This window comes from Ruditapes philippinarum, unplaced genomic scaffold (assembly GCF_026571515.1).
Source record: "Ruditapes philippinarum isolate M1 unplaced genomic scaffold, ASM2657151v2 ctg6862_1_1_1_1, whole genome shotgun sequence".
In the NCBI taxonomy this organism is placed as follows: Eukaryota; Metazoa; Mollusca; class Bivalvia; order Venerida; family Veneridae; genus Ruditapes; species Ruditapes philippinarum.
Window position 1 is genome coordinate 6,347 of NW_026856783.1, and position 17,304 is coordinate 23,650.

At 27.5% G+C, this 17,304-nt stretch overlaps 2 protein-coding genes across 2 annotated transcripts; one reads left to right on the top strand and one right to left on the bottom strand.

The window, feature by feature from the left end:
• The first annotated feature begins 8,837 nt into the window (after positions 1 to 8,837).
• Positions 8,838 to 11,791, top strand: LOC132747704 (alpha-(1,3)-fucosyltransferase fut-5-like). Its single transcript, XM_060737200.1, has 2 exons — positions 8,838 to 9,197; positions 10,546 to 11,791. Exons 1-2 carry the CDS (start codon positions 9,187 to 9,189, stop codon positions 11,789 to 11,791), a joined length of 1,257 nt encoding a protein of 418 aa, XP_060593183.1. The 5' UTR covers positions 8,838 to 9,186.
• A 3,857-nt stretch (positions 11,792 to 15,648) lies between these two features.
• On the bottom strand, positions 15,649 to 16,476 carry LOC132747701 (uncharacterized). Its single transcript, XM_060737197.1, has one exon. It carries the CDS (start codon positions 16,474 to 16,476, stop codon positions 15,649 to 15,651), a length of 828 nt encoding a protein of 275 aa, XP_060593180.1.
• Positions 16,477 to 17,304: the final 828 nt, after the last annotated feature.

The window sequence follows — 17,304 nt, forward strand, 5'->3', positions numbered from 1 at the left end:
ATCTAAAGAAGTGCTACTAATGTATTTCCGACTGTTTTCATGTTTGTACTATTCTTAGTTTTCTTTAGGCTGCTAGGCTGCCAGGCTGTTAGGCTGCAAACTTCAGCCTGCTAGGCTGCTAGGCTGCAAACTTCACGAATATAAATATATAACATATTTGTCTTAATGCACCTTTTTCTCTAATTCATTTACCTGAACACTATAGAGATTTTTAGTTTTGTACATTTAAGTAACCTTTATGTTTCAATTTATCTTGAAACAATATCGGTTTTCCGAAAAATACTTGTTTTATTTCAGGTTGCTTATTATTAACAAAAATGAATAAATTGAAATGATTTAAAAATGCCGACGGTCATCAAATTGGGCAAAAATCTGTAAAGAGACAACACCAACAAATTCAGTAAAATAATAAAAATAAAAAAATATGCAAAATTATTCTTATTTATTTTATGCAAAACAATCTGGTATTATATTGAAGTTTCCAACATTGAGAAAAAATATCATTTTTTTTATTAGTTTGCACAATCTAAAAATAATGAAAAGAAAAAAAAAGGAAAAAAAAGAAAAAGAATTAAAAGAATAATTGTGACTGCAAAATGTTAAAGTACACAAATTTGTTAGTTTATTCAACAAAAAATACTAAATTTACGTATGGTACATAATAATATCTAAATTTGTTAAATAGAAACACAACTACTGGAAGTGTACGCTTGATGTTGGCATATTGAATATATTTAATAGTCATACTTGGGGAGGAAAAACAGGGCAAAAGAAAAAAAATGAGTTGATAAAATGTAACACACACCCGTTCATTTTACTCACGTATACAGTTACAAATATCAAATTTTAAAGAAAAAAGATATCAACAATATGAATGTCTTACAATGAAACATATTCAGCATAAAAGTATTAGAATTTGGCATCATTACTCATTTTTATCTGCGTTTTAAAGTGTAAGGATCAACGTAAGCCTCGGCGAAGCTTGTAAGCTTATCATTTATTCGAGCTTTTAACGGATTCGATAAAGAAACGAATTATCTTTTTTTATCTTAAGCGAAATCGATCTTAATGGATTTAAGATATATATAATATATTTCATTTTTTGTTTTTATTGATTTTGTGTTTAAATAATTTAGTGTAAATGATCTTAATGGAATTCAGATATGTTCAATGATTTAGTGTAAATAATCTTAATGGTATTCAGATATGTATAGTATTTTAATGTTAATAATCTTAATGGAATTCAGATATGTATAATATTTTATTGTAAATAATCTTAATGGAATTCAGCTATGTATATGAGTATTTTAGTGTAAATGATCTTAATGGAATTCAGATATGTATAATATTTTAGTGTAAATAATCTTAATGGAATTCAGATATGTATGATATTTTAGTGTAAATAATCGTAATGGAATTCAGATATGTATAATAGTATTTTAGTGTAAATAATCTAAATGGAATTCAGATATGTATGATTTGTTCTATTGTACATGATCTTAATGGAATTCAGATATGTATAATAATTTAGTGTAAATAATCTTAATGGAATTCAGATATGTTTAGTATTTTAGTGTAAATAATCTTAATGGAATTCAGATATGTATGATATTTTATTGTAAATAATCTTAATGGAATTCAGATATGTATGATATTTTAGTGTAAATTATCTTAATTGGAATTCAGATATGTATAATATTTAAGTGTAAATGATCTTAATGGAATTCAGATATGTATAATATTTTAGTGTAAATAATCTTAATGGAATTCAGATATGTATAGTATTTTAGTGTAAATAATCTTAATGGTATTTAGATATGTTTAGTATTTTAGTGTAAATAATCTTAATGGAATTCAGATATGTATAATTTGTTTTAGTGTAAAGGATCATGATTGATTTCTGATATATTTAATTTTTCTTAAGTGTAATTTATCTTAATGGATTTCAGACGTGTTAAATGTGTATAACCAGTAATAATAATTTTCTTGTAATCGATTTTAATGAATTTCTGATATGAAAAATATTTTAGTGTTAATTATCTTAATGAATTTCTGATATGTTTGATTGTTCTTAAGTGTTATCAATCTTAATGGATTTCAGAAGTGTTTTATGTGTCTTACTTGTAATCGATCTTAATGGATTTCTGATATGTTAGATTTACTTAAAGTGAAATAAGTCTTAATGGATTTCAGATATGTGTAATCTATCAAATGTGTAAGTTGCCAAAATGGATTTTCAATAGATTCTCGATTCAAATGGATTTCAGACATATTCTATCGATATATCTATTATGTTTCATAGGAGTAAAAAAATCAGACATATGCTTTTTTCAATTTATATAAACTTCAGATATTTGTAAATGATATCAATGGAAATTAAACATGTGTAATGGATAGTAATTGATTTCAGATATTTGTAATTTTCATGAGCGGATGTTAGAATTTTTTTATTTTATTACATTAATTTTATTTAATTTTATACAATTTAAATCAATATGTTTTAAATAAGATGAATGTTGCTTATATATTTCTTTGTTTAAATTTGTATTGATCGTGGGCGACTTGTTTATTTCAAGATGTCAGTAGTACATAAGGATTGAATTGAATTGCATTTTATGAAAACAAAGACCATTCACGTGAATTTCGTCACTTGTTTTTCTTTTCCTCTTCCTGAACACGAGCGGCAAGCGATTTCATTTCAAAAGAGTCGGGCGCGCCTTTGAAAAAAAAAATCATTAAGAAACTAAATATTACATCTAAAATTCAACATGACACCTCAAAATAGAACACACTCCTCATATTCAACCGTCATTAAGCAATCTCACACTGAATCTTGAACAATCCATTTGAAAATTAAGGGGTTTCAATATCAAGATTCGAACAGTATAGTGCCTTAGTACCTAATATTTCTTAAGTGCAATCGATTTTAATGGATTTCAGACGTGTTTAATATGTATTACATATAATCGATCTTGATGAATTTCAGATATGTTTAATACAAAGATAATTGTTAAAGTGTTATCGATTTTAATGGATTTCCGATTTGTTTAATGTGTATAACTTGTGGTTGATCTTAATGGATTACAAACATGTTTAATATGTATTACATGTAGTCGATATTAATGGATTTAGGATATGTTTAATAATACTAAGATAATTTTTTAAAGTGTTATCGATCTTAATGGATTTCGGATATGTTAAAATTACTTTTAGCGTAGATGTTAATGGATATGTATATTTTGTTTTAGAACGTGTAATAAGTCTTAATGGATTTCAAATATGTGCAATCTATCTGAAGTGTAGGTTGTCGAAATGGACTCTAATCGATATATATTGGCTTGACTAAAAATATATGTAATCGATATTTATGTATTTCAAGTGTATGTGTTTGTCACTATTAGAGTTCAAAAATGTTAAATCTATCTTAATGTACTTATTGTATCAATATTTATGAATTTTCAATATGTTTTAACCGGTTCAAATGCATTTCAGACACATGTTATCGATATTTATTGATATTTCTAATATGTTTCATCGGTGTAAAAAATCAGACTTAATTATGTTTTATTAATGTACATGTATATGGATTTCTTGGATATGGTAATCAGTATTAAAGGATTTCAGACATTTCTAATCAATATAAATGGATTTCAGATATTTGTAATCTATATTAATTGATTTCATATATTTGTAATTGATATAAATGGATTTCAGATATTTGTAATTGATATAAATGGATTTCAGATATTTGTAATTGATATAAATGGATTTCAGATATTTGTAATTGATATAAATGGATTTCAGATATTTGTAATTGATATAAATGGATTTCAGATATTTGTAATTGATATAAATGGATTTCAGATATTTGCAATTGATATAAATGGATTTCAGATATTTGTAATTGATATAAATGGATTTCAAATATTTGTAATGAATATCAATTGATTTCAGATATTTGTAATATCTATGAGTGGATTTAAGATTTTTTTTATCATAATTTATAATATATTTCATTTAATTTAATTCTATTTCAATTAAAATATATGAAGAATGTTGTTTAAATTTGTATTTGATCTCGGCCGATTTTTTTTATTTCATGATGTCTCTAGTGGATAAAATATTGAATTACATTTTATGATTTATTTATAAAGATCATTCACATAAATATAGTCACGTGTTTTTCTTTTCCTCTTCATGAATATGAGCGGCTTCGAAAAAAATGTTCACGAAGAAACTAAATAAAATATCTAAAATTCAAACAGAATCCGTGATTTCCTTTTTTTAATACATTATTACTCCAAATTGTGCCATTCGTTACCAACTTTTTCCGTAACTTTCATTAACCGGATTATTCATTGTGTTTTGACTATGATCTTGTCATTTCAAATATAAAGTACTCAAAACCTAAAAGATATTTGAAGAAGACTGAAGAAGTCGGAACATGTTTGCAATATAAATATTTGAATAATAATAATGATGATGATGATACATGATGATGATATATTGATAATAATAATAAATAAATAAATAAATAAATAAATAAATAAATAATAATAATAATAATAATTAATAATAATAATAAATAAATAAATAATAAAAAAAATAATAATAATAAATAAATAAATAATAATAATAATAATGATAATAATTATAATTATAATAATAATGATAATAATAATAATAAAAAATAAATAAATAAATAAATAAATAATAATTATAATAATAATAATAATAATAAAAAATAAATAATAATAATGATGATGATAATGATGATGATGATGATGATGATAATGATGATGCTGGTGGTGGTGGTGATGATGATGATGATGATGATGATGATGTTGAAGAAGAAGAAGAAGAAGATGATGATGATGATGATGTTGATGATGATAATGATGATGATGATAATGATGATGATGATGATGATAATGATGATGATGATAATAATAATGATAATAAAAATAATAATAATAATTATAATAATAATAATAATAATAATAATGATAATAATAATAATAATAATAATAATAATAATAATAATAATAATAATGATAATAATAATAATAATAATGATAATGGTAGCCATGAGTGTAATATGATTATTTTTATAGCACTCGATTATGCATTAAAAGAAAAAACACTTGAATAATCTGTTTATAATATACAATTTTCTCTCTTTTTTTTAAACATTACAATTGTCAAGACTTCCCCTTAAAGCAGCACGCCTCCAGATTCACACCAATTTTCATGAAAATTTTGAAAATGTATTTGAATGTGTAATATTGTGAGGTAACCAAAAGGAAACAATTTATGCATTAGCAATGGCACTTACAAACCACGCAATTTACCAAACAGTGGTCAAAATTTGAATAAATAGCCTTTTCTGCGTTAGTAACGCAGTAGAATTATAATTATACTGAAAAATCAGACATTAATCGCACATAATATGGAAAATATTACTTGAATCTTGAAACTTTTTAATTTTCCTTATATCTTAGTACATTAGTCTTAAATTTTATTTTATTAAAATATTTTGACTCATCTGTAGGCATGTAGCTTTAAATTTTGTGTATTGGCTGAATTTAGAAGAAAATAGTCCGGCAAGATATCAGTGTAAATACGGAAAATATGTTTCATCGCAGTGATAAATATTTTATATTAAATGTATAGTGACTATATTAATGAAACTACACATACATTTTATTTAATTTATCAATATTTGTCAATATTTCATTTATAGTTATTTAATAATAATTACATTTGTTTTGGTCTCGTAAATAATTTCATTTCTGTTTGCTTTGAAGCTTCAAAATTCAACTTGTTTTAATTTGCTACGACACGGTTTGATAAATGTTGCACACCTCCGCTTCTTGGTGTCATTGAATACCGTAAATTGGTCAAAATTTATCCGGAACTTTGAGGACTGTTTTGCCTGGTTACGCGGTTTGATGATTCAAGATACATCGTTTACATTACGCCGGTTCAAGCGTAAAATAGAAATAAAAATAGAAATATCTCTAAAGATTTGATAAAAGGCTAAACAATTATGTTCAAAGAAATCGTAAAGGTAAGTGAATCTTGTATACCATGTACCAGGTGTGTTCAAGGAGCAATAACATGACACGTCTACACGGAACACGGCCTCTTCTCTTGCATCGTCATAAAGCAGCCTCAAAACATTGCAATTAGTATGGCGTAAATAAATATAAGGTCACATATTAAAGTATTTCCCATGTAAAAATACTGATGTTCCTTCATTATTAGTACTTTTTTGGTACAACACAACATTTTTGATATCGGTGATTAAACACAAAAATGGATTTTCTTCACATCTAATCTAAAAGCATAAATAATAAAATTGTCATATTTCACTTGTGGCTACAAGGAGTAATATTTAGAAAAAAGATATCAATTCTGAGTGCATTGTTGTAGAATATTGCATGGTTTGAATTCAAATGCGTAGGAATATAATCACAAAATAGTACAATATCATTGAAATAATACCAACAGTACAAAACCGCTGAAATAATACCAATAGTACAATATCATTGAAATAATACCAATAGTACAATATAACTGAAATAATAGCATTAATACAATATATATATATCACTGAAATTATACCAATAGTACAATATCACTGAAAAAACTGATAGTACACTGTCATTGAAATAAAACCAATAGTACAATATCATTGAAATAAGACTAATAGTATAATATAGCTGAAATAATACCAATAATGCAATTTCACTGTAAAAACCCAAGAGTACAATATCACTGAAATAATACCAATAGTGCACTACCAAGGAAATAATACCAAAAGTACATTATCACTGAAATAATACCAATAGTAAAATATCATTGAAATAATATCAATAGTACAATATAACTGAAATAAAACCATTAGTACAATATCACTGAAATAATACCAATAGTACAATATCATTGAAAAAATACCATTAGTATAATAACACAGATATAATGTCAATAGTACAATACCATTGAAATGATACCAATAGTACAATATCACAGAAATAATTCCATTGTACAATATCACTGAAACAATACCAATAGGACAATATCATTGAAAAAAACTAATAGTACACTGTCATTGAAATAAAACCAATAGTACAATATCATTGAAATAATACTAATAGTATGATATCGCTGAAATAATACCAATAATGCAATATCATTGCACAAACCCAATAGTACAAAATCACAGAAATAATTCAATTGTACAATATCACTGAAATAATACCAATAGTACAATATCATCGAAATAATACCAATAGTACAATATCAGTGAAATAATACCATAAGCACAATATCAGTTAAATAATACCAATTTTACAATATCACTAAAATAATACCATTAGTACAATATCACAGAAATAATATCAAAAGTACCACATCACTGTAAAAATTACAATAGTACAATATCACAAACATATACAATATCACAGAAATAATATCGATAGTACAATATCACTAGAATAAAACCAGATGTACAATATCTCTGAAATATTAAATGTAATGAAATAATGCCAAAAGTACAATATCATTAAAATAATACAAATAGTACAATATCGTTGAAAAAATACCATAAGTACAATATCGCCGAAATAATAATAATTTTACAATATCACTAAATAAATACCATAAGTACAATATCACTTCAATAATAGCAATTGAACAACATCATTAAAATAATAATACCAATAGCACAATATCAATGAAAAATACCAATGGTACAATATCGCTGAAATTATACCAATGGTACAATGTGGTTGAAATAATACCAATAGTACAGTGTTACTAAAAACAATAGCACAATAAATTGAAATAATACCAATAGTACAATATCGCTAAAATAATTCCATTTTTACTATATCACTGAAATTGAACCAATAGTAAATATCACTTAAAATACCAATAGTTCAATATCGCCGAAATAATATCAATAGTACAATATCATTAGAATAAAACCAGTAGTTCAATATCGCCGAAATAATATCAATAGTACAATATCACTAGTATTTAAACTAATAGTACAATATCACTGAAATAATACAAAGAGTACAAAAATCACAGAACACAGTAAAAGATTAAATTTTCATACATTTCCAGCACTTGAAACTTCACTGCAGTAATTTTCACGTAAAACTTATAAAATTGCAATTAAAATCTGATTGAAAGTCATGACTTTTTATTTTTTGAAACTTGATTGTCCTGTTGCAAACAAAATATCATAAGATAATCTCAGATCCTTTCCAAATAAAAGTCTAAAATATTTCAAAATTAAAACCAGAACAACAATGACATAGTATTTTAAAAACCAATTTTAAACATTATAAGCGCATCTTTGAAAACTGATTCTTTTCCACTTTAACCAGTCTTTAGTTTGGTTATGTGATAAACAGAATAAAATATTCGTGTAGGTTCATTAATGCCTTTATTAAACTCATTGAATAAAACAATAGTATGCTCGCCAGAGGCTCGCATAATATAATGTTAATAATTTTCAATAAATTCAGTATTGGACTTACACCTATGCGACAGCATTTATATGTACGTACATAAAAAGTGATACAAGTGCAACACCAAACAAAACTCGATAATTATATATATCCCGTTACAATCATCTTATATTTATTTTATTATTGTTTACGAATTATTTTAGATAAAATGATACCAGATTATGTCTTTAAAACATTTCAAAATAAAACATTTTGAAAAAAAAAATGAAAGAAAACAGCACAACGAAATTTTAAGCATTAATTAAAAACATGTTTGAATATATAAAAAGAGATTCAACGACGAGTTATACGTGACATATTTCAAACTTCAAATTTTTCATTAAACTTCTCTATCAAATTTCCAATTTAACAAATAAATCTTATAAATCAGGTCGTGAGTATATCAAATCTAAAATGTGTTAAAATTTAACCTTATTTAATAGGTAATAGAAAGTATGAAAGCTTGTTTTCATAAATGAAACTTTGATATATTATTGTATAATTGTGATAACGTATAAGTTTGTGATATCGAAATAATGATTCTGTTTTTTTTTTCTTATCATAATGTGTATGTTTTACTGAAGAACTGATAAAAATATAGAGTGTTTTAATTGGTGTTGCAGACTTGTAAAATATATAAAAGGAAAAAGGATTTAACAGAATAATGAAGTGCAGGTTAGTTTTTTAAGAGTATATTCATTAAATGTTAGAGACATCTTATTAAAAAAAAGCAAAACGACAACAAATTCTTTAATTACATATTTCGTCAACCTATAACAGCAAGTGTAAAATGCAAACAATTGCCCGATATTTCATTTACCTCATTGCTTGTTATACTTGTCTTGTCCTTGGCTGGATTCAATGATTCCAAAATTTTTAATATTGAGGAAGGAACACCGCTTATCCGGGCGCTAGCGTGCTAGGTGACTTGAGATATGTTTCACTGTCTAATATCTCTTGTAAAAAATGGAAACATTAAAAACTCAAATTTAACAGCAATGATTTGAAAAACAAAATGTTGCACGGATTGATTGAGGCCTGTTCACCAACGGCAGTCCTGAGCTCTAAACAAACGTCCAACGCTCCTTATCACGATCTTAAAGCAAATTTTGGCAGCCCCAATCCTGCATGTTTAACTGCTTGTCCCTTTGGTGTAAATGCAATCGACCGAATTGTTATAAGATATATATTATTTTTCAAATGCATTGTTTTATATTAGAATGTTCATTTGGCTAATATTCTTCACATATATTATGTTAAATTCACATATCTGATCAAATACGAACAAGGTAGAAACAAAAAATCGCATTTTCCATGCCACTGAGCTGTTATCTGTGTGCCGCGTTTTGGCTTATTAATTACATCTCTACCCTTTATTAAAGCAGTAAAACTAGTATGTATGGGATGAGTTACATGTATATAACTGAAATTACATTTGACTTTTTAGGAGTAACCATTCTAAAAGTTCCATTTTAATAATACCTGCATCTGGTATCTTTGACTTGCATTTGGTTCCCCAGGATGTTTTTTACTAGCACATCCTATTATACTTCATTGTAATGAGTTTTGCCACTCACTTACGAATTGAATTTCATTTTTCAACCAAACTCAGCATATAGGGAGTATAGTAATAACTGGTGAACATAAATAATTTAAAATCCATTAAACATCTCTTTATTAAATTTCTAAATTTTCTAACTTCTTTAGAACTCCCTTTTGTTTTTCAATAGAGTATTGCTTATGTAGTTTACCGTGCACACTGCATATGATCAAATACAGAATTTCAGAACTAAAAAAATTGACGAACAAGCAATTATCTTGATTATAGAGTTATTTAAGATTTACAAAATTTAGAGGTGTTTTAACCTGAAATATCGGATTACAATCTTGGAAATGTTTTAAGACTGAAGAATATACATTTCCTTGGAATAAAAATAAATCCTGAGTGATGTTTTGCACACATTGAACATTCCTTGAGGAAAAAAAGACCTTATGTATAACCTTTCTGTAATTTAAGTTGCAGGTTCAACTCAAAGCAAAGAAAAGTTATTCTGATAAGTCTTATTCCTGTTGTTTATACAATATCTACCGTTGTATACCTACCAGATTTTCTGACAAAATGTAGAGATATTACACTTTTCACCGGCACCAGTAGGCAAACCAGAAATAATACGGACCTTCAACCAAATACAAATGAAATTGATAAGGACAAAGGTGGATCGGCAACGTCAGATCACGATGATAGAAGATTTGTAGATCTATCAGTGTTCACCTTACCTGCAAAAAGTCGATCAACAAGGAAATATGTTATATCGTGGATCAACAAGCCATACTGGCTTAATATACCAAGCGTAAACAGCTTTTTACGTTATCGATGTGTGAACCAAAACTGTAAGATGACGACGTACCAGAATCACACCGGACAGTCAGATGCACTCGTATTTAACTCTAAAGAAGAGCTACCTAGTAATATATCTTCTGTTTTTAAATATCGTCCTTCTGATCAAGTATGGGTATTTTTTCAGATGGAACCCCCATCACGTATCTCAACATTTTGGTTCAGGGATGAAATGTTCAGAAATTCATTCAATTGGTCTTGGAGTTACCGCCTAAATGCTGACATATTCAGGCCTATAAGAACATTACAAAGGCGTATTGGTAATTCAAATTTAGATTACAATGCCATCTACAGGAGGAAAACCAAAATGGCGGCTTGGGTTGTAAGTCATTGCAATACGCAAAGTCTTCGGGAAGAATATGTTTCTAGTCTAATAAAATCAGGCATCGATGTAGATATTTTTGGGGGATGCTCCCATGACAGGAAGCGAGAAAATGCAAGTTACATAATGAAAACAATAAGTCAGGAATATAAATTTTACTTAGCTTTTGAAAACAGTTTCTGTGAAGACTACATAACAGAAAAGTTCTTTACTTATTACGGTTTAGATGTCATTCTTATTGTAAGGGGCGGGTTTAAATATGCAAATTTCTTTGACAAGTCAACTTTTATAGACACATCAGACTTTGGATCTGTGAAGGAATTAGCCGAGTTTTTGATCAATGTCAGCAGTAGGGAAGAAGCGTATACATCATACTTAAACAATAAAGACAAATACATCCCGGGCTACACACAGTGGGATACCATTCAGCATTCTAGTTGTCAACTGTGTTCAAAACTTAACAATATCAATAGATATCTTAACATATATAATGACATCAGTATATCCGTTGCTAATGATACATGTTATGAGCCAACTGACAATTATTAAACTTTTCTAACATTTCTTTCTAGTTTTGTTTGCTTTTATTCAATTTTTGCTAAATAAAATATCAATCAATTCCCTTTAATATATATAAACTGACAAAGAAGTAAGGTGCAGTAAAGAGGTGGAGAAATAAATAGCATGTTTTAGGTTTATAAGTCATTTTCTAGACCTAAATAATTACAATTATTCAAAATTTATTTCTTTTACCTGAACATAACAAAGAAGTTGGGCGCAGACAAAGCAAAGAGCTTGTTTCTGTTATATATTTAATTGCATTTCATTTTCTGGACCTTAATAATTACAATAATACAAAATTTATTTTCTTTTACCTGAACATTACAAAAACGATTGGGTGAAAGACAAAGCAGGAAGAACATGTTTATTTTTTTTCTGGTTTAATAATGTTTAAAAAATTGGCCATTTTTTTTTTTCATTTTCTGGACATTTTTAAAAAAAAAAAAAATTTAAATTACAATTAATACAGAATTTGATTACATTGTTACCTGAACATAAATTATTTGGGCGCATACAAAGCAAAGAAACATATTTTTTATATATATTTCATTGTATTTTATGTTCTAGACCCGAATAAATACAATGATACAAATTTATTTCTTTTACCTTACGATAACAAAGCAGAAAAGTGCAGGGAAAACGGACATATTTTGTTAAATATTTCATTGTATTTCGTTTTCGTGACCTGAATAACATTTACCTTCAACAATGATATTTTTTTTTGCTATACATAAATAATACAATAAATGTAAATTTATTCCTTTTTTCTTTTTGATAACAAAATATTGAGGTGCAGGAGAACCAACAAACATGTTTTTGTTAGAAATATCATTGTTTGCCATTTTCTAGACCAGAATAATTACCAATTATTCCATAGTCCTTCAACTTACTAAGTAGTAAGTAGTATGGTTCAAGAAATGAAACGAAAATGGTTTTATTCTGTTAGATATTTCGTTGTTTATATTTGTTGACATAAATACACATAATACTATTTATTCGTTTAAATCAAAGTTACACTTACCGTTTTAACAAACATGTTAGCAATGACGTTTATTTTGAACTCTATACGTTTGCGGATATTCCTTGTATGTCTTTTTAAACCAATAAGACATTTATTTACTTTACAAATACGTACAGACGATCTTGTGTGCACCAGGTCCGTTGTTTCAATAATATCCACATAAATAGACATTGCACCTCGACAGCGGAGTATGGTTGATTATAAACCTTTATCTTTAAATGATTTAGAGATATCCCAAGTATCTTAAGAAACGTATTATCATTATAATCATTATTATTATTACTATTATCATCATTATTATTATAATTATGATTATTATTGTTATTATCATTATTAAATAATAATAATGATAATAATAATAATAATAATAATAATAATAATAAGAAGAAGAATAAAAATAATTATCATAATTATAAAAATGACGAAAATAAAGAAAACAACAACAACAACAATGGTAATGACAATAAATATCAATTTTAAACATTAGAACGAGTTGATATGTCAAATACGGGAATATTTTTCAATCAGTACATAAAGGTTAAAGCGGAAATGAAACTTGTTTTCTAAATTCTCTTCTGATTATTGATTATCTTTGTACATATTCATATATTTCTAATAATACTTTCCACCTTTCAAAATTGTAAAGTTATCTTCTCGAAAATATTACTACTTTTTTACTCCTATGATCAACTAAGTGTATTTCAAAGTAAGAGTATTTCTGTATGTGCACTTTACTTTCATTGGATATTCTGCCAAAACGTCATATGCCTTTATCTATTTAAAACACAATTTGAGGTTCTGTTCTGTAACTGTCCTGTTGGAAAAACCTTGACCGTATTTTGGTGAGTACAAAGGAGAAAACATCTACATATATATAATTATATAATAATGATAATTCAATACATTTCTTACCTGTTAGTAGGCTTTAGAAATACATGTCTCTTTTTGCCGTTTCTAATTTGGTTGATGCATTAAGTGTAAGGCTAGTATGCAATATGACATACCTTAGAACTGTGTAAATATTCATGTTGGCATCGGTTGACATATTATATATGTAATGAAAATCAGGGTGGGATATCACGTGAAATTTTGTTACGGTAAAAATTGGATTACCGGTAATGTTTTTGCCAATTTTAGTTATATCTTTCAATATTTGAGTAATTATTAAACACTTAATATACCATTTCTTTTTTCCCTTAATGTAAATAAATGTCTTAATGTGTATCTTAATTTCTTTATTTTTCATTTCTACCATTTTTGTATTGAATTTTTAAAATTACAAGAATACCTTATATTGTTTATATATGAATGTAATCAATTATTGTTTCAGTCCAAGGAGAGAGTTTCTAAAAAAATCTTCTAGTTTTCTACTCACTCCTTTTTGCATCTGCATCTGATTGTAATTAAATTGCGTATAAACATGTAGACTACATATATTTGATCGAAATACAATATTGTTTAAACTAAACAAACACCATGTTCCAGGTACTAAGTATTTGCTGATTCCAATGGTATATAACTCTTCATTGCAACTCCTTTACTTTTCCCGTTTTGCACGCAGATTTTTTTTTATCCGACAATATTTTTTAAGAAAATATGTTTCACGATTTTCGCATGCATATCGAAAAATTACAAGAGCTACATAAGAAAAATATGTACCTTTGGACTCAGAAAATATTTGCCTGGAACATGGTGTATGTTTGTTATCAAAAATTGAAATATGATATAAATACAGATTCAATAATAACAAGCATCATTAGCGGTGACCCAATTTTACCGTTAATAAATGTCACGTGATCACCCATCCTAAATATAGTTTGCATTCATTGATTATGATTAATTTCAATTGGAATCCCTGATCCTTTTAATCCTTTGCCCATATATGTATGACGTGTTTGTATAGTTTGTACTTTACGTCAGTGTTGTTTCTACACTTTTAAGTGTTGAGGATTGAGTACCGCTCAAGCCGGTGCTGGGGGGGGGGGGCGTGAGAGATGTTGCACTTTTTCATTTTCATTATCCCTCATGTACATATTAAATCAAACCGATTCTGTTTCCTTTTGTTCAGAAATTTGTATTTCACACAGTTAATTAAAGTTTAAAGGATTTCAGGGTATTACAATACGAAAATTAAACTGCCAACAGTATAAAGCCTGGGAAAACAACATAGAAAGATAAGCTGGTCTGACATTATACTGATATCAAAGGGTAAGTAGTTTTGGTTTAACTTCTTTGTAAAATATCCATGTACGTACTGGTTGAAATTTTATTGATATAATGCGAAAACTTGAATGTGAGGGTATTTGACAGGGTGTATTTTGTATTGTTCTGATACAGCTTGAACCAAAAGTGATTATTCTTTGCCACAAGTAATGAGCCAGGTCGGATTGTGTATTCGTGTAGTAGACCAGACGTGCGGCGGCGTATCCGAATATGTAACACATCGGGCTAGTCATTTAAGGATTAATAGTTAAGTGGGTCCAAAGCCTGACAAAGGCAAGCACTTGTTTTTTTGATATTAAAAAAAACAACAACAACATTACACTCATTATTCGTTAAAGGTTGGTTCCAGTGATAGATTCGAGAGAAAAGTATAACAACTAAAATAATGTCTATGCAAACTAATCAAAGATGCAAAAAAGGAGAGATTTTATTTATTTGATCACAAGAAAAACATTAGTTTTAATGACGTAATATGATGTAATATAGTAAAAAATCACACACTGTATCCCCACCTGTACATATTATATTGATTGCCTATTAACAAACATTATTTACATAAGTACCCATTCAGAAAATAGATCAAAGTCATGAGAAAGAACGCCTATGTCTTTCTTATATTTTTAATCGTCCTGTCATTAAACCATAGATTAAATTTTTTAAATCGATCTACTTTTCGGTCATGACCTTTAATCCAGTTATTGTGCACAACAACAACTTCCGCTTTCTGTTTCTTGGTGAGGAATTGGAAATACAACTTTCCAGAAGGAAACAAATTTTTATCTAGTCCTTTGATGCGTAGCTTTGATTTCTTGAGTCTATCATTTAAAAATGGTTGGTCAGAATACGCATAAGTTTCTAACCCTCTAGTTAATTTTCTAAAGAAATCGATCGTCTCATTATTACTTTTGACCGCCATTGTTCCCGGGCACAATATTTCAGGTGTATCATACTGCATCCAAATGTCATAATCTCCTGTAAAATATGGTACTGGATTTTTCAACCATACAGTATCTGTGTCAGAAAATATAACATCTCTTCCGGTAAGAAGATAATTTAAAACATACGTGTGACGCCTTAACGTCAGGTCCATAAATGCTCTACTCTGAAATACAACAGTACTATTTATTTCACTATTATTGCTTTCTTTTACAGTGATCATACTGAATTTAAAACTTTTAATCTTGTCATAAACGGCTTTGTCCTCAGCGACCAGCACTATTGGAACTAAAACATTGCTTTTCTTGTACGAAGCAAACCAATTCAGAAAGAAATCCAAGTAACCATCGTTCAGTGCCATTATAATAACCCAATTAGTTTTATATTGAACATCTAGCGATTTCTCTAGAACAGACACTGCTGCTACCTCAGTGATATTACTTTTAGTTGCAAACAATAACTGTCTGTTATCTATCAAATTATGACGTGTCATTCTCGAAACATTCACTATTAATCCCAATGATAAAGCTAAAACAAGAAAAGCGCCGGCTCGCAACAGAACTGTTCTTATTTGACATCTCATCTTAAATATTTCCATAAAAAATCGTAAACTAGAGATTATTCCATGATTCTTGCATCTTCATCCATTCTGAAAGATTTTATCATACTCTTTCCTTCCTTTCACGGTTGGAAAAGTGTATGACATGTATGATTTTGTTTCCGATTTAACGGTGTGTTGTGAAATGCTATTTAGTGGTTTACATTATGTTAATTTTATTTACAACAACACGGTAGAAAAAAAATCACAAAAATTCAATTTCTGTACTACGTATCCAAATTAGATATATACACCGCCATTTAAATTTAAAATGAATAAAAAAGTAAATGAAAAAATAAATAGTTGATAAAAACATAAATAAATAAATAAATAAATAAAATGAAATAAAAAAATAAATAATAAATGAATGAATGACTTAATAAGTAAATAAATAAATAAAACAAAATAAAATAATAAAAAACACTAAAAAAACTATATAAATTAAAACAAAAAACTACAAAAAAATCTATTACATACACTTTCACAAACCTATGGACAGACTGAGTAAATTTACTATTATGTCACCAAATCGTCACTTCATTGCAGTAACCGGAGTATGCTTTTATGTAACTTTGATAAGAAATTTGCCCGTTACTGCATCAAAGTGGCGTTACTTTAAATGTGTCACTTGTTTTTTCACCGTTGTAACCCGGAGCCATTCTGCATATTCCTTCACCTTACAATAATGTTATGGATAAAAAGTCTTTTGATCGGGTTTTGTTT

What these genes read in the sequence shown, in the direction of transcription:
- LOC132747701 (XM_060737197.1), bottom strand. Translation starts at nt 16,476, where the DNA reads ATGACACGTCATAATTTGATAGATAACAGACAGTTATTGTTTGCAACT.